Below are 25,154 nucleotides of genomic sequence, written 5' to 3'. Positions count from 1 at the left end.
TTTGCCAGCATTGCTACATTGGTTCAGAACATAAGAACAGGAAATCCTAATTTTCGACTTTGCAACAATTACTATAACCATTATTTATCTTGCAGTGGTGCATTTTGGTATTTCCAGACACTTTGAAGGCTTTCAGAACTACCGCTGGAAGTACAACAGAAATCTAGCAAAAATTGTGATAGAAACGAAAGAATTTTAGTTTGATACCTGCTGAAGCTAAACTTACTCTTACGTTTATTCTTATTTCTTATTATTTATATATTTCTATATTTTTCTTATTCTTAAGAATGACAGATAAATTATGTATAGTTAGCATACAAAAAGTACTTCTACATTTTAATTTTTCAGGTATGGAGAAATATATCCATAAGTATAGATATGATCAGAGATGAGGTAAATCTTGTGTACTTGCTATATTCAATAATACTGAAGTATACTTTTACCTGAAAACACACAGCTTAAATAGGAGAAATTAAAATACTGTCAAGACAGAACATCAGCATTTTTTAATCCACAAAAGGGAGAAATAATGTCATTTTAGGGGGAAAATGCCAACAATTCAGATGCAGAAATACTCAATGTCTCCACATCTGTGTCCTTTTGTGGATCTTGGCTTCAGTACAGAATTAAATCTGTGAATATTCACATCTGCCCATTCTGCAGTACTGAGGTGCACAAAATTCAGCACTCCAATGTAACTCAATCTGAGAACGGTTGGTATCATTATACTTACTATACAGAATTAAATGCATGCTCGGTCTGGCAGGTTTGTCATGGGCTTTGGGGCATATTTAAAATTCTGTATTTGAGATGAAGAATTAGAGTTTCATTGTTATTAGTGAAATGCAGGCCCTGCTGTTACATTTTTAAGAAAATTATTTATAGCTATTAAAAAAAAAAAAAAAAGACATCCTCAAATAAATCTGTGAATCTGTATCAACTGCTAGGATGCAGTGACTGACATCGCTACTACCACAGAGCAAGTATTCAAAAACAATGCCCAAGCAGTCAAATTTTTTTTCTAGAAAAATAAATTTTATTGGTTTAATTATGAACATTATAAAAAATAAACCATATTTTTTTATTCCCTCAGTTAATGAATTGTCGGAGTTTTGACAGAAAAAACACCTCAAATTAGAAATAAATGACTTAAGTGTTGAAGAGAAATCCAGATGTCATCTCTTAGCAGTGCTTCCTAAAAAGCTTAAAAAAATAAAATCAAAAAAAGTCAAGGAGAGTGCTCACATCTCTAAAGTGTTTTGCTTCTTACCTGCTTAGCTGTTCTGTTTCCCAGTTCATCAGCTATCTTCTGCCACCGTCGGGACTCTACTTCCTCTGGTGGATACTTCAAAAGCAATTGCTCAAGTTTTTTCTAAATCAACAGGGGAGAAAAAACCAAAAAACATCTTTCCTAGCAGAGGTATGAGTTGTCAAAAGATGAGTATCTACATACATGTGACACTGAACTTCTAAGTGCTTTAAACATTATTACACAATTTGCTTTTATTCTCAAGTACATTACCACAGCTCCAAAATGGAAGAATTTCCTAATACCTACCTGTTCCTCTACAGTCCACAGCTGGTTAAAAGTTTCGGGTTTGGTCTCATCACAAAGTCGTCCTCTTATCATCTGCTCAAATATAGTATATAAAATGGAATACATGTTTAGAAACTAAGTACAGCTAGGATAACTTGATTTTAACCCTTTTCCTACCTAAATAAATCAAAACCAAACAGACTAAATGCATGAAAATTTGAACTAGAATTTGCCTAAACCAAAAAAAAAGTTCTCCGATTTGAGCACATGAATGACATCATTATCAACATTAACATCAGAAGTAACAGTTAAGATTATCCACATACCCATGTTAAAAAAGAAAAAAAAAAAAACCAACCCCAAAATTAAGATTTTATAAAATTTTATCCTTCTTTTTGTAACTACCTGTGGACGACTGTTTGTAGAACCTTCTGGACCATCACTTAAAGGCAAGACAGAGTATGAAACAGACTCTCCATCCTTCTTGGGATCCAAAGGACTTTTTGGTCTTGCAGGTATGCCTACTGTAAACAGCACAAAAAAGGAATTATTAAACCTCCACACTGGTCATTTCTTTCTTGTAACGTATGCTCTCTTTCCTTTTACCTTTGTCAAAAATCAGCTTCACTCTCCTACTGTTACGTTTTCGGTTTTTGAATTCTCTCTCAAAGTTTCCAAGGCTAGTGGTGTATTGGTCCCAGGCAATCTCAGGGAGTTGAACAACTCTCTGAGGATATGGAAGACCCATATCGACCTGAAAAAACAAGAACGAAAAGTGAAAAGCAGTATTTAACACAATTGCTGTATATCCAAACAAAAAACTATGAATGCCAAAAACTTAAGAAAACCTGATACTGCTTTTTAGATAACAGCAGAATTCAAAATCAGAATGTTTAAAGTACCATGCAGCACAGTCTTTTTAAGGAGAAGATATCTTTCAAGAATAATACACAACAGTGAATATAAAATATGCAGCGGCACGGTCAATGTTGGCTTATTGAGCATAAAACTTTATAGCATGTATTTCACAGCTGAAATCAGGTGTTTCTAACTTCAATATCCTGTTACTGTCTATCTGTCTTTCATCTTGTTTAAGCATACTGTCTGCCCAAGATCTGTACCTTTCTTAACATGGGAAACTATAAGATTTGGAGTTTTATCATCTGATAAACTTAAACTTCTCCCACCAAAGAAATCAATGTGTATTTTACACTGATGTTGCTATCTTCTGCCTGGAACACGGCTGTTGCAAAGCTCACCACTTTATTTAAAGCTCAACCTTAAGAGTATCATTCCTTTGATCTGGAGACAAAAATGCACCAGATACTTTCAACTATCATTAGTATTTCCCCATAAAATTACTATCAAGTGCAACACTATTATATCACGCATGCTATTAACTAATCTCAAAATTTAATGGAAAAACATCTACTGAAATCAATGGGCTTACATCAGACCTCTCCTTAAACCTAGGTCTCTACAGACCTAGGAAAAGAGCACCATGAAATACCTACTTCATTCTTCACTGAAAGAGAAGGTGTTGCTACAAGACTAAAAGGTCTATCGTGTTTGTCACTGGTAGAAATCAGCAAGAAAGTGTTCAAGCTTTAAACATTTTTTTCAGTTTTGTGTTTTGGTTGTTGTTTTTTTTTAAGTTTGAAAAGAAAATGTTTCCTTATCAAAATTAATTCTCCTCCATCAGAAATATTCTATTACGTTGACAAGAACTCAAGGTATATTTCTAGTGTTTGGTTTCAGGCTATGAACCACATTTCCTGCTCTTTTAAAAAGCACCCTACCAAATTCACTCATAGCACAGCATTTAAATTCTCTAATGAGAAAAGTTAGTAATTCTTGATCTAATGCCTTACTATGCATTACTTCCAGTCACCTGTAGATTTCAGGTTGTCTTAAAATACCTGCATTACAATTAAAAATTTAAAGATTACATTTCTATATACCAAAAAAAAAAAAGGAAATAAAACATATCTAATATAATCATTGAAGACCTACATCTTACAGATTTAATAAGAAAAGAAAGGGCCATTTCTGCTCAGCAGGTAAAGGATTTTAAACTCACGATGTTTACACAAGTATATACAGAATTCTCTGATTTTTACAGAGGAATTACTAGCTATTAAAAAAAAATATCCGAGTAAGACTTAAGAAAAGCCCATTGAAATACCTTCTTCTGGAGTCTTTCCACAAATCCAATAGGATCTTTCAGTGCTTCTCTCTGGTGTCTGCCTAAACTTTCAAGGTCTTGAACTGCTTGAGTACGTTGAGCCTCGAGTACAGCAATCGTCTGTAACAGTCTCTGATAACTACAGAGACAAAGGAAAACAACTCACTAAATTTGTCTTTAAAAGTGACACCCCCCAACTAAATACTGGCCATGATTATCCACTAGTATCTACACGATGTCATACTTTATCTGAAACAGTTCATAGACATTTTAACTGAATTACATAAAAAAACTGTATCACATCTATTTTAAGTAGTAGATGAATTTATATAAACCCATTAAATTAAACACCCTACTGACTTCCTTTAAATGTAAGTGCTATACTAGCTAAAACAATATGGTATCAGGGACAACCTATTCATATGCTCAACAGCTAGGACCAATAAGCTTTGCTTATGAAGTTAAAAAAACACAAAGAAAATTGCCTCATTTCTCTTCCACTTCAAAACCAGCTTCCTTCTACCCCAACACAAACAACTACCACAGAATTTTACCAGTTCACTCATCCACCCACAGGATGGACAAGAATGGCTTAGAAACTGTATCTGAGCTTTTCATAAAAGCCTCACCATAGAGCAGAATATGAGAGTCATTTATGAAATTAACAATTAGCCAAGGAATAAGTAATTTGCAAAATAAATACATACAAAACAGATTCCTCTAAGAATACAGAAGTTGAATGAAAAAGTCAGCATTCCCTCAGATGTGCTGTCCCAGATTCACACAGAATTTTTATTGTCTATTTAACAGATACATTTGAGAGTCACTGGTGTTGACTATCATACTTGTACCCAATAATGTATGCTTCCCAAACTGTTTTCCATAAAGCTAACTCAGAGTCAGGAAATCATACAATATTGTAACACAGCCTTTAAAAAAATGGGTAACTATATTTAATAGCTTTTATTAGCTTTAACGTTAAGTTGTCCAATTCAGTTTCTGAATCACATAGTGACCCATGTCTCCTGTTGTTGCAAATTATCATGTATCAACTCTTTTCATGAAAATGTTTTCTGGCATTTAATATTACAACTGTATTTCAGTTCAGCACAAAATGCAACCTAACCTATTAAAATCGGGTAAGATCTATTTGCTACTATAGTATTTCAGTAAATTTTCTTTCTATTCCCTTATTGCTGAAAAAAAGACAAGCCTAACATGATGAATTCCACATTTAGTACATAAAAGATCCAGAGGTTACTGAGCTAATGCAAGTTTTTCAATTGCCTTCACTGGTAATCGGGTAAGACTTTAAGTGGAGAGAAGTAAACAGCCTCAAGGCAAAATAAAGGCTTTGTACCATCAAATATTTTAAGTTTCTACCTAGATATTAAACTGCTGCCTCCCCATGAAAAAGGGTAATTTTCTTTCCACTCAAATGTAATATTTGAAAACATAAAATATAGCCATACATTCTGAAGTTTGAAACTAAAATACTGAGCTTGTTCAAAAACAGTAGGATACAATTCTGTTACGAATTTATTATTATTTAAATTTGCCTGCACACATTGAGGCTTATATGCAACTAAAATACTTGTTAAATAGGCCATTAATATTGCAACAGTCGTGGAATATTTTCCCTACTGGAAAAAGGGTCCAATTTCCTCTAAACAAAATAACTTCTCATAAACCAAGATAATTAATGGGATTAGTTTTCAACAGGTGAAAAATGAACTTCAGAAATAACTTACAAAAGTAGTTAATGGCACATCAAAATTGGCCTGAGACAATTCCACAGTCCAGATTGTTACAGGCTTAGAGCCATCGTCATAAGTGGAACTGAGATCTTTACTCAAGTTCTTTACAAATAGCATCCGATTTTTGCCTAGCTTTGTCCTGGGCAACCTCTGTCCGTGCTCGGGTGGACTGACAGCACTTCTTACGCAAAAGCCTGCCTTGCACACTCCAGAGAAATGAAACACAGGCAGGCTGCAAACGTGTTCGATGTAGATATAACAGCACAGAAGAGCTTAATGATATCTGGGGAGATGACTTAACCCGGACAGCAGAAAGCCTTTTTCTAACAGCAGGTGCCAAAACTTCCATACAATACTCTGGAGCTAAATCTAGTCACAACAACAGAAGCTCAGTAGTGTGCATAAAACTTTGCATCTAAGACGCTGTTAACTAAATACCCGCCTTTCTTTTTATGAGCCATTTTACCTCATTTATTTGAATTATATTTGTGACAGCTTTTCCAAATAAAATTCAAAGAAATTAATAATTTAACTTAAAACATCTACACACATAGAACAAAAAAGCAACAAATGCTGGCGATTTAGATGAAATGCTAATTTAATGATGATTCACATGTGTAAAGTGAGGGAAAAAATCACCTTAATGAGGTGGTCTTAATTAAGTCTGAACGAAAAGAAAAGAAATTATATTTGGGGAGAAATAACAAACAAGAAAAGATATTGAACTCCAATTACTTCACTCATTAAAACATTCATGTGACCTCACTGAAGTGATCATGGACTTGAAGATAAATGGTTCAGAAACGATACCTCTGGTCTTCATGGGAATACATAAAATATTACAAGAATGTCGGGATCATTTGAAAACATTTCATGTGATGTTGATCTGTAGCTACACAGCACTACTAAAGTGAAATAATTCAAGAGAGAAAAAGTTTTTGAGAAAACTGTTCAGACAAAAAGATTTCCCAGCACTTTTTTGTACCTCCACTACAAAAACGTATTAACTTGGAGCTATTTAATGTCCATATTCAATTTTTATGAACTAATACATTCTGAAACCTAGAAATAAAGACTGCAATTTCATCAAGTGAATATCAGAAATACTGCAGTGCATGAAAGCGTGTATTTTGGAGGTCTATCATTGCCAAGAAAAAACTGAGAATACTAATCCTGAAATACAGTTTGCATAGTCCATAATCAAGTACTTCCGATTTGCTGCAGTACTGCATTCTCTCCGAGCCACTGCACATCCTTTTGAATTCCAACATGACTTTTTAACCGACTGTATTATATTAAGTCTGCATATATTCTTTCAAGTTTTGAACCATTGCTGTTTTCACAGGTTTGTACAAGGCTTTTAGTTCTCTGGCTCTGCATGACTGTAATAAAGCCAAGTATTTCTCTGAAAAAGCAGTAAGCCAAATAACAACATGCATTGAGCACTTTCTCAAAGTCTCACCCTGTTCTGGCTTCTTAAGTTTCAAACAGCAACATAAATACTTCTGCCACATTAAGCATAAGACACTATGTCCATAACTTCCAAGACTATTTAAAAAAAAGTGTCTAGCAATTTTACTGTCAATCTTTCAAGGTTCTTCATAAATAAGCACAACGATTATGATTCAAACTACCTCCTGCAGTTGCACTCACATTCTCCAAAACTGAAACAGCCTAATGAAGGTAAAGAGAAAGTAACTGGAACTCTGCTCGCTAGTCTGCTCCAAAACTGGCTTTGTTCTTCAATGAGGCAATCAAAGAGCAACCATCTCTAAATTATCCAGCTACAGTTACATGGTTTTCTCTGAAAGATCTGTGAGGAATTACCAAGGAAAATAATCTCACATCCTCTGCCAAAACAAAACAAACTCATACAACTAAAAGTACATAATTTCAGTAAACACACAGTCAGTCATATCCCCTACACTGAAGTTACACTTTTCTCAGTTCTAATTACTAAATCGTTAGCACATACAAAACCCAAAGCAGTCGTCTTTGCCGGAAAACTTTCATTCTACAGAATGTAATTCTATGTTTCCACAATCCCAGTATCAAAACACTCCCATAATTTCTTAAATCATGTTAACTGCCAGGAATCTTCCATATGAACACTTGAATAATTCAGTATAGTACAGAAACAGTCTCAGTATCTCTATGCTGAAAAACATTGATTAACATGGGTGTTTGAGGGATCAGTATTTAAGAAAGGAAAGCCACTTAAAGATTGATACTGATCAGCAGGGATTCCTGCTGATTCAGTTGTTCTGCTGCAGTGATAACTACTCCACTCTTTTGAATTGCTCTGTAAAATAATTATCATATAGCAGAGCCATATTTCTGGAAGTCCTGCCACAAGCAATTAGTTATTGCACTATTCATCCCCATTAACCTTGTTGTAACAATGATTAGGGAAACAGCAGCCTCCTCTCTTGTCTGTGATTAAGCTTGAAAATAGCATAGCTGTACCTTGATGACCCATTTCCATTTTGACCCAGTTTCCTGAGATCTACTTTAAAGATGCTTTTTTACCCCCTTTCTTTCCATCTTGTGATAACACTGTTTATCTTTCCAGATCTAAGCATCCAGAGTTACAATGCAGATTTTATTTTCTTTGCATCAGGAACAACAATGAGCTTTAGAGATATATATATATATATATATATGGAGTCAATCTGCCTTAAGAATAGCATGTTTCTCAAGTTTACTCTTATTTTTACACTAAATGATTCAACACTACCCTGTACAAGAGGCCACATCATTCAGCATTTTTAAATAAATTCATTTCAGTATCACAATAACAGTCATTAAAGTCATAGAGGCTAGTCCCTCCGTGGTTTCTGAAAGTTTCTTCTCCCTTCAAGAGAAGAACATACTGTAAACTTTAAACCTTCAGTGAATGACTGATGTGAGAACCTGATACTATAAAATGAAGGTTGTAACTTCTAGGTAGCTAATTCAGATTAGTGGATGGAATAAAATGAAGAAGTGAAGCTTTTCAGTTAAATTGCAGTAAATAAATGTGAAGCAAGTTTTGTCCTGTTGAACAATGTAAGGAGCAGACATAAAAGTGGCTGTTGGCAAGATTCACCAAACACCACAAAAATGCCAAGCCTCCTCTAAAAACAATCCCCCTACAAAGTCTGAATGCTCAAACATTTAAGAACACGAGAAAATTTTCTGCCAGTGGTCTTATCCATGAAGAAGAATAGTTTTCATCTTAAGTGTCTATCCAAAGTAAACTTACACACAAACTTGAAATTAGCAATAAGTATCTCAAAACTCTACCATGCAATATTTGTTGGACTTTCTTATCTAATATTCCAACATAATTAAAATGTATTTTCTCACCTTTGAAGCTACAGATTTGGAAATGAGCAGTATTACTTCCACTTTTCCCTCAAATTAAAACAGATGGAAAGATGTCCTTGCCACTCTAAAGTTCAGTCCTTATTTCATCTCTTTCAACCTTACACAATCACTTCTGAAGTAATGATATAATGAACATTCTCACATTTACTTATAAGCTCATGCAACTCTGACCACCTCAGATTTTTACATAGCATTCAGACAAACTTATAAACATAGCTAAATGTTCATTACTTGCTTCTAGCCACATATGGATATAAAACACTTGTATTGTTATCAAAATGGTAATTCTTTCCCCTTATTAAAACATTTATCATTTTAGATCACTAATGCCACTCTATTCAGTGTGGTACTTTTAAGTTAACAATATATAAAAGTTTTATAAAGCTAGCAGGTGACGAAGGTGACACTTATTAACAATGCAAGACTGTAGCAATACATTTTTTGTAATTTATATAATAAAATCAGCATACAGAGTTCCTTGCAATTTGTTATCTGTATGCTCAGAGAAATTATTTGAAATAAAAGAAGTTACTTTGTCAACTGTACTTGCCCTACAACTTAGTACCTTGCAAAGATCTGTATTTTGATGCCTAATTAAAAAGAAGTGCCTTATCCTCTCAGCTGATAAAATGCTGTGCCACTGGTGGTCATCACTTTCAACTCCCAAAACTAACTGACTTCTACAGTTCTACAGTTCACAATATGATAAAAAGTATAACAACATCAGTTTTGGGGATTAGAAGGTAAAAACATGGGTACCATAATTTAAAGTTTATATCAGAAATCCTGATTATTTCTTGTGCAGGTAGGATCTGGTTTAAGTGAAGGAGTATATACTTCCCATAATAAAACTTGGCTAAAATATATGTAGAAAACATATCTACTTTAAAACAAATCTGGTTTTCATATTTCCAAGAGCTGTGACACAAAATCGGTACCTATCAGTAATCAGGCAGATTTGAGCAAATCTTTCTTTTATTGCCATCTACTGGCACTCTAGCAAAGTACAGATTAAAACCAGCCAGCTCTCCCATACTCGAGCCATTTATCACTCTGGACTTTGGTCTACTAACAGCGATTCAGAAAAATTCCCTTATTAAATGCTAAGCTAAGAAAGTACTGCATATTAAACATGTTATATTTGCAGACTACAAATTACTGTAGGAAAACAAGAACCATTAATTGCACTCAGAATTTCCAATTTAACCCAAGGGTGTTGTAGGAAGAGATTGGCTTCCTAGAGAATTCTTTAAGTCAGATCAAACACAATCGTCTCATTTCAAACAAGTGAATGCTTTGTTTTGTTTAGGTTTTTTGTTTATCTGTTTGTTTCATTTCAGAAATACCAGATAATGCTCCCAGCTTTTAAGCTAGGCCTGAAACGTTTGCCACTTGCATGATATAGTAATTTTGACGCTGCTGAGTTTCTTGCAAATTAATCTGATCTGAATCTGAGATTCAAAAAAAATCTGCTGCTGCACTGGGGCATAGTGCTGGGATTCAATGTTACATTTATAGAACACACAAGACAGCAATGAGGAAGCAGAAGAGACTAATGAAGACTGGCCCTTCTTTGATGTCCCTTCAAAAACAGAAAGAGTTTAAGGGCATAATCAATAAGAGCACGTATCAACTCCTGTCAGGACTTATGAAAGCACCTTTGCCTGAAGAAAGCAGCATATGGTAGGTTTTTACTTATCTAATGCTTAGGTACTATAACCAAGGTAATCTACTTATAGCCAATTCTGCAACTCATGATGAAACTGTTTTCCAATCTAGCTTAACCTTTTTACATGTACTGTCATTTACTGTACTTTCTCTATCCATATTTAATATTTGTACTTCAGACCTTTTAAAAGACTTCCAAGATAAGTAAATAATTAAACTCCATCCCCATTTTATACATGACACAACTAAAGCATACATTAAGTGGTTTCTCCAAGTCTACCGTGCTAGTAACAGAACAAAAATCACTATTTCTGAATGCCAGCCACAGGCTATAATACACACCTATTTAAAAAGAAACAGAACTAAGCCAAAAGCTTATTCATTTTTTTTAAAGGGTATTTTAAAAATAGTAACAAACTCTAAACCAAAACAGAAAGCCCTGTTTACTGTGGTCTTTAACCTGGATGCAAAAGAGCCATTTTCCACCCTAATTTCAACTTCCTTCTAACTTTCACAGCTCCAGATTCTGCATTTCAAGCATCTGAACAGTATTTTATTGGTTATGATCTTGTGATGTCCCTTTCTTTCTTAAATCCTCAACTCTGCCCCAGAAACAGAATGCCCAGTCATATATTTCTATAGGCTTCATTCTTGTCAAGAGCTGTCCACCACACTTGGCAGGATTTAACATTAGCACAAAAGAACCTTTATCAAATATCCGCATTTCCAGCAAGTTTTCATAATTTTCAGCACCAATTACGTCTCTGTGTCCCTAAATAAACACATAACTTGTTTCAGTCTTGTCAACATGAAAGGTTAAAACGTCATACATCAGTCCTCCCACAGTTAACACATTCTAATATAGCCTTTTGATCTTCCTTTAACAGCAGTTTCTAAAGTATTTGCCTGCAGGACAGTGACATTTAGTAGGGAAGAAGATAGAAGTCCCTGTCACTCCTCTATTTTCAAGGCTTGGAGTGACATGAGGAAATGGCAGTAAAATTTGTGTTCTTCATAAGGGGCACAAAGGCAGACTGACAGCACATCCCTAACTCCTCCTCCCTTCTTATCATCTCTAATGAGAATGGTCCCAATTCATTTACTGAGAGAAAATACCACAGAAATCCAGTACTGCCACTTAGATATTCTTCTCTAAAAAGATGTCCCAGAAAGTAATCATTCAGAAGGGGCTTTCTTCCAAAGATAAAATAGGAGCAATTACTACCATATTACTATGAAACTGACCCCACTGTACAGAAATCCTCCGAACAAAAAAAAATTTGAGAAAGTTGACAACACTGATGACTGAACTCCTTCAACTCACTCTACGTTAGCTCATACAGGTAGGCATTCACGAAAACCCAAGGAAGAACCACTGATTTTTCTTGCCATAGGAACAAATTAACATATTTCCTCAAGTATTCTGTTACAGTAATATCTGAAGACTATAACCTGATTAGAAGAACATGATAAGCGATCATCAGAAGCTGAATGTTTTAACAGTAATACAAAGATTTACTCAATCTTTTTTGGCTAATGAAGGGGGAAAAAAGTTAGAAATATGGAAGAAAATCAGTAAAATGTGTATTTTTATTAGTACTCAATAAACCAGGGACAAACACAGTTGGACCTTGACTTAGGACGCATAAAACTTTCAAAGGCTGTTATACAAAACAACAGCATATCTTTGCCTTGAACTAAAGATGTGCAAAACGAAAACCTAAAAGTTAGCTGGCTATTCCTACCAAGAACAAAATGTAAAGGAAACCAAAAAGTAGGATCTTTCCTCCTCTCAAAATAGCACGTGAATACTTTCTAGTACCAAAGAAACACCTATCCTGATTAGAACTCAACTGCTGAGGCTAAACCAAGCATTAATATATACTGCTCATACAATTCCTTTCTTAAAGATTCTGCCAGTCAGTTTTGTAGTTCACGATGAAGATGTTATCAAAACTTCATGTATGACCAGAACAAATACTTACTTACGACTAGTAACTGAGTTATTTCAAGCTAGGTTACTTAAACTTGATAAGTAAAGATACCCGCAGTCCCACAGCATACGCCAGTCACTGTGTTCTTGTTTTCTTGGTGGCATCATTATGCTTACTAACATATTAGTGAAATAATTGTACACCCCTACCAAGTAGACAACTTTGGTAATATAATTTATTCCTGTCCCACCTGTTTACGTTGGTATAACTGGTATAACCACACTTTACCACATCTGCTTTTGTTAAGTGTCCCTTGTGTAAATAGCCAAAAACCACAGCCTTACTCTCCACTCAGCTGTGCTGGGTAAATACATTGCTACCCCAACTTTTCCTTTCTCTTTTTTTAAATCAGGACCATGAACTTCCTACAACATTTGGGGTTTTTTTCAACTGATAATTCCTACACCTCAAAACCATTTTTACTGTTCACTAATACTTAATTTTCCAGTTTAGATGACTTTACTAATCAGGATACTTAGAAATGGTAAGCGTTTCCAAATGACCAGGTGGGAAAGTAAGTTTCCATCCTTTTCTGCATTAAAATAGTAAGTTTGCATTTAATATTTTTTAAATTGTGCATTCCCTTCCCCATGATTTTTGATCCATGTTAATCAAAGAAGTTGGGAAGACGAGTTTCTACATGTTATATAAAAATTGGCAGTTTGGAAAGGGGAAGACACCGTAACTACTGTCTCCAAGAGAAAGGCAAGCAGAATTCAGCTGTTAACTCTCCAAATTTTCCAGTCAATCCATCAGCACACACATCCACATGTACTACCAAGCCAGCCAGCAGGGAAGCAGCTCTGACCTGGCGAGCTCACGTGCTCCCTTCCAGTACAAGATGCTGCAATAGAGGACTCTTGGAGGTGAGAGCAGAGCCAGAAATGAAAAGCAGGTATTAGGCAAATCACAAGAGAATTCAAGGAGCAAAGGACACAAATCCAAAAGAAATCAAGCTCTGCTTTCCACAGGATGCATTATTTAAATGAGGATTGCACTGTGTTTCATAGTGCTGTAGAGTAGGATTTTGCTATGGTTGACAGCAAGATAACCATGTTCAGAGGAAGAAAAATGAATCTGACAAATGACTTGACATTTAACGGCTCCTAGAGTAAGCCTACTACTAGAGAGAGAAAAGCAGATGCAGCACATGCCCAAGGCATTATTCTCTTGCAAATTAAAAACTCTAGTGTTTATTAAATGGCTTATGTAATTATAAAAAACGATTCTATGAGTACAAAAATACTCTTAACTAAACCTTAATCTTCAGTCTTGCAATAATCCTGTGTCACTTTTATGTATTTATAGATAGAAATGGCCTTATAAAACATGACAACATAATAATGCTGGCAGTAAAAATTTCTTGAAATACTTAATATTTTAAGTTGGTGTAGAATATAACAAGGTTTTCATTAATAAATGCGATTGTATGCCCATTACACTATCACAACAAGTTTTAATAACAAAATTATCTGCAATACCAAACTGCAGTCCAACAGAAATTCGTATTAGAAGTTTTTAATTGATTTCCATTATATTTCTATTTTGCAGATGAACTTGTCACAGCATTCAACTTCTACCTGAAATGAGAATTTTTTTTACTTAAAGCCGATTTAATTTTTTGTTACTAACAACACAGAACAATCTACTAGACAGTAGAAACCTCTCTCTGAAAAGGGTACCAATTTTCCATATGTTTAAGTATTACATTAATGGTAATTTAAGAAAAATATCACTGTGTGCCACATTACTCATATGAAACAAAGGATGAATCAAAACACATTGTAATATAATATTTATGCCATATATGTATTTTTACATGATTAACTTACATTATGCTTCAACACTAAAGATTTATACTTCATCAATCCTTCTATGCTGATGATATATTCTATAAAGTACTTGGAGGTTATATGTTTACAAAATAGATGCCATCTCATAACATTCTTGACTCCAGTATGGATTAAAACTGCTACAACAAAAAGTAGCTTATTTACTTGATTTATACCAGTTCCCCTTTGTTCCTTAAGATTGAACACTGTAAGAACCAGTCTCCTCAGACTAAAACCATGTGTCTCATAGGAAAATGAGACAAAGACAAAGGTGTCCTTAAAAATAATATAGGAGGATAATTTATTCTGTAGTATTAACTACTCATAGCTACATGACGTCACTACAAAGGGATTTTAGATTATCTAACTTATCTGTATATTAAAATAAATCCATACTGTGTGATAAATTTGACCTTAATTCTGAGACATATATGAGATTTTATCTTTAAATATATTAATGAAAAGTACTTTAATTTTTAATACTAATTGTCATCCACTTAGGGAAAAAACATGGTGCAGGTAAAATCAGAAGTTCACCTTAGCAAAAAAGACTGCTACAGGATTACATTGCAATTACACTTTAAAAAGACGCTGTTTAAGGCAGGTCTCAAATAATTGTATGACAAGGTGCACCAGACTCTATTCTAACAAGTGCAGTAAGATTAATTTTATAGAGAACTGTTTTAGCCTGATTCATTAGGCAGAAACATTTGTGACTAAATAAAATATAAAACCTGTACCACAGGAAATGCCACAGATGTTTATTTTCTTCTCAGGTTCATATAATATTAAAAGTGCATCCAAAGACATTAACATTACTACTATGAATTGTCAATTATATATTATATATTAAATTGTCAATTATATATTAAATTTGATTGTATGGTTCTCTGACTTCCTAAGGCCTCTGCAACAATACAAGTCATTGCATGTAAGAATTTCCAAGACTGGGTTTTCAGAGATGTATTACAATATTTCATTTTAATCTGTCTTCAGTTTAAATCTCTGTACAACTTTATGAAGTAATAAATGAAACAAAAGATATATGAAAGTATCTATTTACTGGACAAGGGCAAGGTCCTAACTCTTGCAACAGAATATGCCTGTAGGCAAGGGCCCAAGCATAATTTTTATATTTCAGTGGGCTTACTACAGGCCTAAGTGGTTCCCATATACCCAACCACAGTTTACAGGATCCTAGAAATAAACTGTGTAATGCATAATATGCACATGAGAACTCAATTCCTCAATTACATTTTCACCTAGAACTCTGAGCTAAATGTTAAAACAAAAACTTTCCCTCATGCAATCCAATACCTGCCAAACACTGCAATTCTCCAGAGTAAGTAGAGAAGAAGAAAAAAAGGGCCCTAAATGAAACACTGGGCAATGGGTAAAACGTACTGAGAATAAAATATTACACAAGAAAGAAAATTAAAGTAAGCTACTGCACTGTAAGAAAGAATTAAACCATAAAAAGATACAGCAAAGAGATAAAAGAAACTCCTGAAGAAAGACATGGAAAACACTAAGTACAGCATATAAAACTAAGCAGTGTAAAAAATTTAAACCAACAAGTTAGTTTTGATGAAAATATCTCAAGAGAAAATGCAAAGGTTTCTGAGCTAGAACATACAAGCAACTTTCTCAAATATGCAGCAAACCATATTTTTGTGAGAGGAATCATAATACACAAAATTTCAAATTGTGTGCATAATAACAGAAAAATTAACATTAACAATACTTTAAGTTAAACGACCCCCTAGATCACACTGTTATATCTATGTGAATGTCTACGTTGCAATAAAATTTCTGTTAACAGATCTCCAATCTGTCTTTGTAGGAGTGATCCATTTTCTTAGAGGTTGTGGAACATTCATCATTTCAGCCTTCTCTCTGAATACCATAATTCGCTTTCTGTGCTGATTATTTTTCCAATTATATCATCCATCTTTCTCAGAAATATTAATATAAGAATGTTGTTTAAACATGACAACATTCAAAAAGCAACAAAATTCATACAAAAATGCCACAATATACATGTAATTGTTTTTCTTATAGCAAGTCTTATCAACAGCTGCTGAAGGTTTCAGTATGTTCATATTTTATCAATGTTGTAATGACTTCATGAAGTTTGAAAAATCAGCTGTATGAATGTGTATGTGGTCAAGCTATGCAATGTAACAATAACATAACTTTACAGACATACCAAATTGCTTCTACAACACAGAGGAATATAGCCTTTTTCTCCCCTCTGCGGTACATCCAAAGAATGATACTAATGCCTTCTTGGAGAGATCTGCCTCCTCAACCTAGCCAAGATGCTAAGGTCTCTCTGAATTTGCTTTTAAAAGAGAACAGAAATAGAAACCAGGGAAAAAAAATCATCCATAACTAAAAGTTTAATCACAAACTGACAAAGGACAGAAAAACAAGGCTGTGTACCATTCGGAGATCTGATAAGCAGAAGACTGTCATACTTTACTTAGTCAGAAAAATCGTAGGCAAAGTTAATAGCCTTTATCTCACAGCGGGAACCCTGGAATTCTTTGCATCTGACTAATCAGGGAACACATTTGTGCTAAAAACTTTTTTTTTTTTTTTTAAGTTTAACATTTTAGAAAATAAGCACCAAATGAGATTAAACAAGGGTATAATTAATTCAAGAACTGTAACACATGAACTATCCTCTAATGAACTTTGGTCTTTTTAAAATTTGAAAAAAGACGTAGTGCACTGTATTTAACTCCTGAACTATGAAGTTCTGGATAAAGGACAACTGCACTCAAATATCAAAATATAAACTTAAGTTCTTTAGAAGGACCCTATTACCATGTGGAATCATTAGAATACTACATGTATTTTCTTGCAAATATAAACAACAAGAAAAAAAGATTGTCCCTAATTTTCCAATTATATCAACAACTTTAAAGGGAAAAAAAAACCCAACCAGCTAACACTACCTTCAATAGCATGCTTCCCTTCTGAAAAATAGGTATTATTTTTTTCTTATCTAGAAGAAAATTCTAGTTTTCACTATTGTCACCAAAAATCAGTAAAATTTAAGACAGGGTAAAAATAACAGCATTGCTTTCGGAATTCTGCATTCAGGCAGCTGCAATTTCAAAAGCTCCCTAACTAGCTCTCACAACCAGGTTGGCAACTCTATAAACAACTAGTTGTATCTTCAGAGCAATTGTGTATATTCAAAAGCTAACACTAGGGCACGTTCCTGAAATTTTTCAAGAACAATTTAGATCTGTGTTTACTTGTAAGAACAGAAAAAATTACTGCTATTTTTACAGCATTTAAATGCAATTGCATGTTTTGATTTTTAAAAGCTGTGTATTTCAGACATGATTAATTTGAAAGAAGTAAAAATTGTGGCTACATCTAAAAGTCTGGTATGATCTTTATCATTCTTTTCCTAATAAATAACAAAAAAAAGAGACACATTACTAATGTATCTTTGTACTAACCTAATTATTAAAGCCATCCTACATACAGATACAGAGACATCCAAAAACTGTCAAAACACAACAGTCCATTTTTCCCCATTTACAGTTTAGGAAACAGAAATCTATCTACCAGGGAAAGTGTCCATACACTTTGGGCGGATGGCTGAAACTGCAGATATTTCATTGTTACTCTGAAATCATAGTTTACCTGAACCATGCTCCAATTCACAATTTTATCTGATTAAAATAATTTATGCATATCCAATACTGAACAAAATTTCATTATAGAAATAATGCAACTCTAATACAAAAAATAATAGTCAAACTTCTGCTGGATTAATCTATCATCTGTGCCTTGCCCATTCAAAATAATTGTGCTGTGATGATTTACAGAAACTGTTAGCAGTGGTTTAACTCTTCATATGAATCAAACTGAAGATCATCTCTATTTGGCCTTTCTATACTCACAACAAATAGAATATCTACTAAACAACAAAACATGGAAGTCAAAACAGCAAAACAAAGACTGTGCAATAAAAACTGTGGCCTGATTTATCATCTAAAGACAAATTTTCTCCATGTAAACTTTCTTCACTGAGAAAATTGCCCTTTTGTTTCAAGAGTCTCCTTCACAGTTACCACAAATGTATTATTACCACAGTTCTACTGATAGACATTCAGACATAAAACCAAGATAGTGATTGTTTCTAATAATAATAATTAGAAATTAAATCTCATACATTAAATACATGTTATGTATTTACACTTAATGAATATGAACAGCAGTACAAACATATTTTACTCTGTAGAAAGTTCTCAAACTGCTGCATTTGATCAGTTTATCTTCCTTAATATAATAATGGTAAGTCTTTCCCATGACACTCTGAAAACAGGTATCTAGCCTTAAATTCTGTGTACAACGGAATGACAATTTCATAGGCTGTATGTGCTGTGCCTATTGGATATGCTGATAAATAACTCAACTCTAATTAAGGGTTATAATTCCTTCGGTTTTGTTTCCAGCTAGTTTTTTAGAAAAAAGAGACGAGATGTGTTTTTTTAAAAAAAAAAACAAAAACAAAAACCAAGTTCTGGCTAAAGAACTCATAATTAGAATGTATAAACCACATTGCTGTACCATACTGCATATTAAATAGTTTAATTTTGTTTGAGGTAGAAACAAGGAAGTAAAATGAAGACCAGAGAGTACGAAAACTATAAAGCCCTTAATTTTTTGTGAATGTACTTCAAATACATATTAATTTATATATTTCTGGTAAGAAACAAAAGCAGAATTCATGGTTACCATAGTTACACATACTCTTTGTTGTGTTTCAATGCCACATGATCTGATTCAAAGTAATACACATCAGGCTCTTCCTCATCATCCTCTGCAGTGTGGATGTTGGCACTCTCTTTGGCAGATGGTACATATCCAGCAACAAGCCTAGCCTCAGAAAGTGGCTTTCTTAGTCCATCACTCCCATGATCTCCCGTATTACAATTTCTCTCTTTTTCATTCTGTTTAATTTCTTCAGACTTTTTGGGAGATCCATTGATATTATTAATACCTACAGGTACATTCTTTTCAGTGGGACTGAGATTATTTTCTTCAACCTGTCCGTTTTCTCTACAAGGAGAGTTATTTTTAGTAGGGCTACTTCTGGCAGGGGCAGCCCTTCGTGGTGAAGTTCTCAATGTGTATCTGTGTTCTTGAAGTTCTGACATAGATGTCACTTGAGCTGAAACACAGTCCAGCACTGAAGAATGTGGTTCAGGTTCACCTGAGATTGATGCACTGTCATGATGAGTATTCGGGTTGCTATTGGTGTTTTCAGCACACTGTTCCTTAGAGGCACTAGTATCTCCTACAACATCTACCTCCTCCTCCGAATCCCTTAACAAAGATGACTGGATTTCAGAAAAGGACCCTGTGGCTGGCTCGTATGCCTGATGAGCATGGTCCTCAGGCAAGCAGTCATTTATTGTTTTGTGGTCCTCTAACTTTACCTGTTCTTGAGAGTTTGTGCAAGGCACATAATGGTCTACAACACTGTCCTCCTTGCTGCTATTAAGCAACAATGAAGAATGGGCAAATGAGTTTCCGTTTTCTGCTACTGTTTTGTCCTTGGGTGTACAGGAACCCGCACTGTTTTGCTTAGTGTTCCCATCAAGCTGACAGTCATCACAGTTAAGAGAATTTGAGTCTCTCTCACCAACTCCATTGACAGTCTGATAGCCTGCGATCTCATCAACTATTGCAGAATTATTAAATCCTTCTGCACAGACATTCACCTTTTTAACTTCCCTTTTGTCACAATCATCCAATATAAGACATCGACAAGCTCGCTTAGTCCCTGTGGAGACTGCATCATTGTCCGACACTAAGCTTTTATGCTCCAATGACTCCTTCTCTGTTTTAGTAGGCAAGTCCTCTTCTGAACTGTTGGGTGCCTCTGAACGTAGACAGCGCTTAATTCTTTTCAAAACTGGTGAAACAGGTTCTGCTTGTTTTTTTTCACAATTTTCCACAGTTTGTTTATCAACATTATCTTTTTCCGAAGTAGACAGCCCTCTCTTTCTAGGGCTCACCCATGATTCCCGAGCACTCTGTTGTTTCAAATCAGTAGTTCTTCCACCATTACTGCTCTTCTGAGTTTGCACAGACTCCGGCCTCTTCTTTGGTGACCTTGACCGTATTTGAGGATGGGGTGAAACTTCCTCTGGATGAGCAATACTACGGTTTCTTAATGTTCTACCACAAAAGTTTTCATCCAACCCATTTAAACCCACTGTAGATCTTGTAACACGAGTAGATCGAGAAGCAGCCATACTATGGCAAGTCCCTAAAGTATGTTCATCATGATCCACTCATTGGGAAACCTTCAAAAAAAGGTAAACAAAACAATCAGAAAAAATATTTAAAAAACACCTACAGACATAGCAAATCTGAAGAATACATTGTCAGAAATGTACCTAATGTAAAACTTAATATGTCTATGCAATGTATTAATACCCCTTCTTTCTGTGGTATTTCTTTATGGCATTAAAAAAGTTTTCCACCTAAGCTCCAAAGTAGCTGACTCGGTTACTGTGGTCGTTCTAGCTTTAACGCTTGTTTGTGAATGTTGTTCATACTTATGGCTTATATAAGGCTGGAATGTTCCAGTTAGGCTCCAGTTACTAAAATACACTACTTTATGCACTGTACATATGATATAATCTATTATTATTTAAGTTTGTCTGGTCAAATGAGAGGTATCATATCACGGTCTTAATATCCCAGTTTCCAGTTACATGGTTTGACATACTAAGAAGGAAACCATTAAAATCATATGTTTACTCACTTGTTGCTTAGAAAAAAACCAAATTGCTCAAAAATAACAAAACAGAATTGCAATTTAAATTAACAGTGGATTAAAAAAAAATAATTCACACCAGTTAAAAAAAATAGTTACAGTCATTAATAGTAAAACTGAAATAAAACAAAATGCCTGAATCAGAATTATAAAATCATTCAAGTTGAAAAGGACTTTGGGGGGGCAATCTAGTCCAACCTCCTGCTCGAATGAACATATAGACTAAGCTCAGATTTGTCCAGCTGAGTCTTAAAAAACTCCAAGTACAGATACTCCACAACTTCTCTGGGCAACCTTGTCCTTGTAGTGAAAATAATTTTTTCTAATACCCAGGCAGGGCCTCCCCTATTTTTGCATCATTTATGTCAATAAAAAGCCTGGCTCTATCTTCTCAGTAATCTTCTCTGAGGTACTAAAAGGCTGTTTCCCAAGCCTTTTCCATTTTTAAACTTTTCATACAGTTGGTGAAATGAATCATCACCTACATTGGATTTAAGTAAATTCAGACTCAAAGTAAAGTTTAAAACATCCAGTTTGAGAGTGTCTGTATTTCAGATTTCAGGGCGAGATGTAGGAGTACTCAAGTTGCCCAATCTCAAAATAACATTTTTAATAGAAATCAGTTCAGTCTTATCCTTCTATTAATTTCACCTTTAAAAATTCAATCTGTCAAACTGCATACCACCACAAACCTGTCATAATATCCATGACAATGAACAGATTCACATTTGTACATAATGGCATGCCTTTCCTTTTCCATCTACCAAATTCCAGATTATACAAAATCTGTTCAAGTGACATATGTGAAGACTTCAAATTTCAAATACAGAGTATCAAACCTTTTATGTGTTATTTAGAAAGGCTGAAAATGACAAACAGAAGAAAATTGTTTCAACAGGTGTTTCTCATATTCAGCAAAGGTGAGGGAAGGAAAAAAAAAAAAAAAAAAAAAAAAGCATGAATTCTCACAAATCTACTGTTTGGGTGTCAGATGGTCCTAGAGCAAAAAAGAGAATGGGACAAGGCCAGTACAGTTCTTCAGCAGTACAAATATTTTTGATGATTGACAACAATTACTATATTGTCTGTTTAGGAATCCAAAATGCAAGTAGTATTTCTTAATGAAAGTTAATGCATCCTAAAAGTATTGCTTGGTATAGTTCCAGAAACAACTGTATAAGACAGCACATCATTTTCTGTAATGAAGAAAAGACAATTACAAAGTGGAAATTTCAAACATTCTGGAAAACTGCATTGTATGTGTGCTGCTACAACCCTCCTGCTTGTTAGCTATTCCCACTGCCTTACATGAATGCCTGGAAAGGTACACTGTGTGTACTGCTACTGTACTAACTTCCGTTCTGCTTGTTTAAAAGTAACAAGGCAGGACAAAGTGTGAGATGTCCAATGAACTCTGTCTTAAGAGAAAATATAAATAATACAGTAAGGAGTGAACAGGCAAAGCATCAGTAGTTGAGTTAAAGACAGAAAAAAACCATGTCACTGTGTTGTCTATAATGATTGTTTATACCTATTTTCTACATGGATAAACTTGTCTGTATGTTCTCCCCTTTTATACACAAGCTCAACACCTTCTGGAGTGATCTCATTTGGGGATGAACCCAAAGATGAAAAGCAGGGTCATTTAGATATTCCATTTCACCTAGATGGTTTAATTAAAGGCTAGCACATGTTAAGGACGAGTAACTTACATTTCAAATGGATACCAATAAAATAAACCAGATTCCAATATACACTTTGGTAAGTAATTCTGAACTTGAGAGACATTAGAAATAATATGCAAGATAGAAATCTTCATTGATTTACTGGTATGTTACTTTCTAAAGAAATATAGCTTATATAACAAGTTAAAAAGTTATTATTTACTTAGTACAAAATGAACAAACTTACCACTGCAAAACCAGAAGAAATATAAACTTCTGACATTTCATACAGTAGACCCTTACTGTGCCACTCGAATAATATCAATCACCATTGCTGATTTCCATGATGTAATCCACATGCCTTTTTACTAGTTTATGTCATCACATTAACAAGATTTTGAAAACTGTTGAGAAAAAGACAAAGGCATCAATAAAACATTGAAATTATTCCATTAAAAATTAAGAAGAATGCAACAGGACACATAAAGAGTAACAGCATTTTAAAGATGCAATTATCAATTTTACAAGTGTCCTACATAAAGAACAGTCTGCTATAAAGTAATTAAGAATGTGAAATGCTAATTTGGGTTTCAAATGTAAAATATCTTTCTTGGTTATCTTTAAGTGATTCAGCATATCACAACTAAAGATATGCAAGCAAATGAATTCTGTTCAAATAGAGCGCCATGCATTAGGGTGTTCAAACCTCAGAAGATATCTGAAGAGACACAGGAAAACAAGTAGTGAAAGATATCACCACTAATGAATTATGAAACGCATTGTCAAATATATGTTATAATTAGTTACACAGTAAAAAAAAATTATTTCTGCTATTTAATTTTAATCAACTAAGCAGAACTCAAAACTTACATTGGCTCCAAATCCCTGAACAACCTTTATCTACATAAACAGGAGTGAAATGCTTTCCAGAGTTCACATTAAACCTATTCTTCACCCAAGGAAAACAATGTATACTACTTTGTTTATAGTGGAAGTGAACCAATTTTGATACTGAAAGACAAATAAATATATGGATCCAAAAGCCAGACAAGGCTTTCAGTTGTCTCCAGAGCTTGGGCATTAGTGCCAATGCCCAACAGCTATTACTTGAAAAAACATACCAGGAATCGCATTTCATTTAAGGACATCCAGTATTATGAAGGCACCATAAATCACTAGAGAATAGTGATTACTGAATCTTTCTTCATATTCTGTAACTACATAAGCAAATTTATTTTCATATTGACCATTCAGAAACTTCATGATGCATAACACAAGCTGACAAGTTTCTCCACATTTTTCTTTCTACACAGTTATTATATTCAGAATATGTATGTCCAAAGCCTTTGGAAATTGTCTTCTTTACTTTCAACCTACTTATGATTTCATATTGGTAAGAACAGAAAATGAATTCCCCATGAAGTTAACAAATCCAAGTATAAACTTAGCCAAGTAAGAGAGAAGAGATAAATTATGTCTAGTTATAGTGAAATTCAATAACAAAAGGTATTTCTACAATCATGTTACATGAAGTAACATAAATTCTATTACATGGATAACTAAATCATTATTAAATTAGATTTCAATTATTCAGTGGAATTTCTTAATTTAACAAACAGCAGAGAACTGTCATAAAGAAAAAAGAATGGAAAAATAAGAAGGCAAGGAAAAAGACTTGAAAATGCAAGAGGTAAATAACCAAAAGGAATGAGCAAAAAGGAACAGTTGAAATTTAGCTGTACCAGGAATGGAACCAGAAACAGTGAGAGATGAACTCCATAAAGAGCTCCAGTATCAAGTGAGTTCAGCCTGTCATCCCCTGCCATCAAGTTTCTTCTGTTTTTACTATTCTGGTATGCTCTTAGTTACTTAAACTTGCATTGTTACCTTCCCTATAGATCCCTTTAACTGACAGGAAAGACACATGCAGATACCAAAAGTAAAGAGAGATTTTGACAGTTTTTTGCAAAATCCCAAAAACGTAGCCCAACAAAAATCCCACAGTTCTGTATCTGGTAAAACACAAAATAAATAAAAAAGCCTGAAACAATGTATCACAGTGAGTCAAACAGAAGCAAGCCAGTCAGTAAGAACAGCCTCAGGAACACCTAAGATAGTAATGTCAGACTTTCCTCAGATTTGTACGCATTATCTCCCCTAATTTTCTTGCCCCCCAAAAAACCCTGTTTTACTCACAGCAGGAAAGACACAACCCCTGCTGTGCCTAGTGACCTTCGGGGAGAGCAAGAGCATTTTAGAAACAGAAAAAAAAAAAAAGTAAATATCACAAAAGGAGAAATGAAGGTCAGGGGGAAAAAGTTCCACCTCGAT

General features: G+C 34.3%; 1 protein-coding gene across 3 annotated transcripts in view; it reads right to left on the bottom strand.

The window, feature by feature from the left end:
• ZZZ3 (zinc finger ZZ-type containing 3) overlaps positions 1-25,154 on the bottom strand; it is a 64,116-nt gene that overhangs the window by 12,716 nt on the left and 26,246 nt on the right. For 2 of the 3 annotated variants that reach the window (XM_055815402.1, XM_055815403.1), the window contains exons 2-8: positions 23,071-23,227; positions 19,122-20,683; positions 3,723-3,861; positions 2,144-2,291; positions 1,943-2,061; positions 1,559-1,630; positions 1,271-1,372 (exon numbers count right to left, since the gene is read on the bottom strand). In XM_055815402.1, the coding sequence (XP_055671377.1) occupies positions 1,271-1,372; positions 1,559-1,630; positions 1,943-2,061; positions 2,144-2,291; positions 3,723-3,861; positions 19,122-20,632 (2,091 nt within the window). In that variant the 5' untranslated portion in view covers positions 20,633-20,683; positions 23,071-23,227. The remainder of the gene's footprint in view (positions 1-1,270; positions 1,373-1,558; positions 1,631-1,942; positions 2,062-2,143; positions 2,292-3,722; positions 3,862-19,121; positions 20,684-23,070; positions 23,228-25,154) is intronic. The other variant, XM_055815404.1, reaches the window with a different exon arrangement.

Source organism: Falco peregrinus, chromosome 10, assembly GCF_023634155.1.
Source record: "Falco peregrinus isolate bFalPer1 chromosome 10, bFalPer1.pri, whole genome shotgun sequence".
Lineage (NCBI taxonomy): Eukaryota > Metazoa > Chordata > Aves > Falconiformes > Falconidae > Falco > Falco peregrinus.
This window is presented reverse-complemented; position numbering and strand designations above follow the sequence as displayed.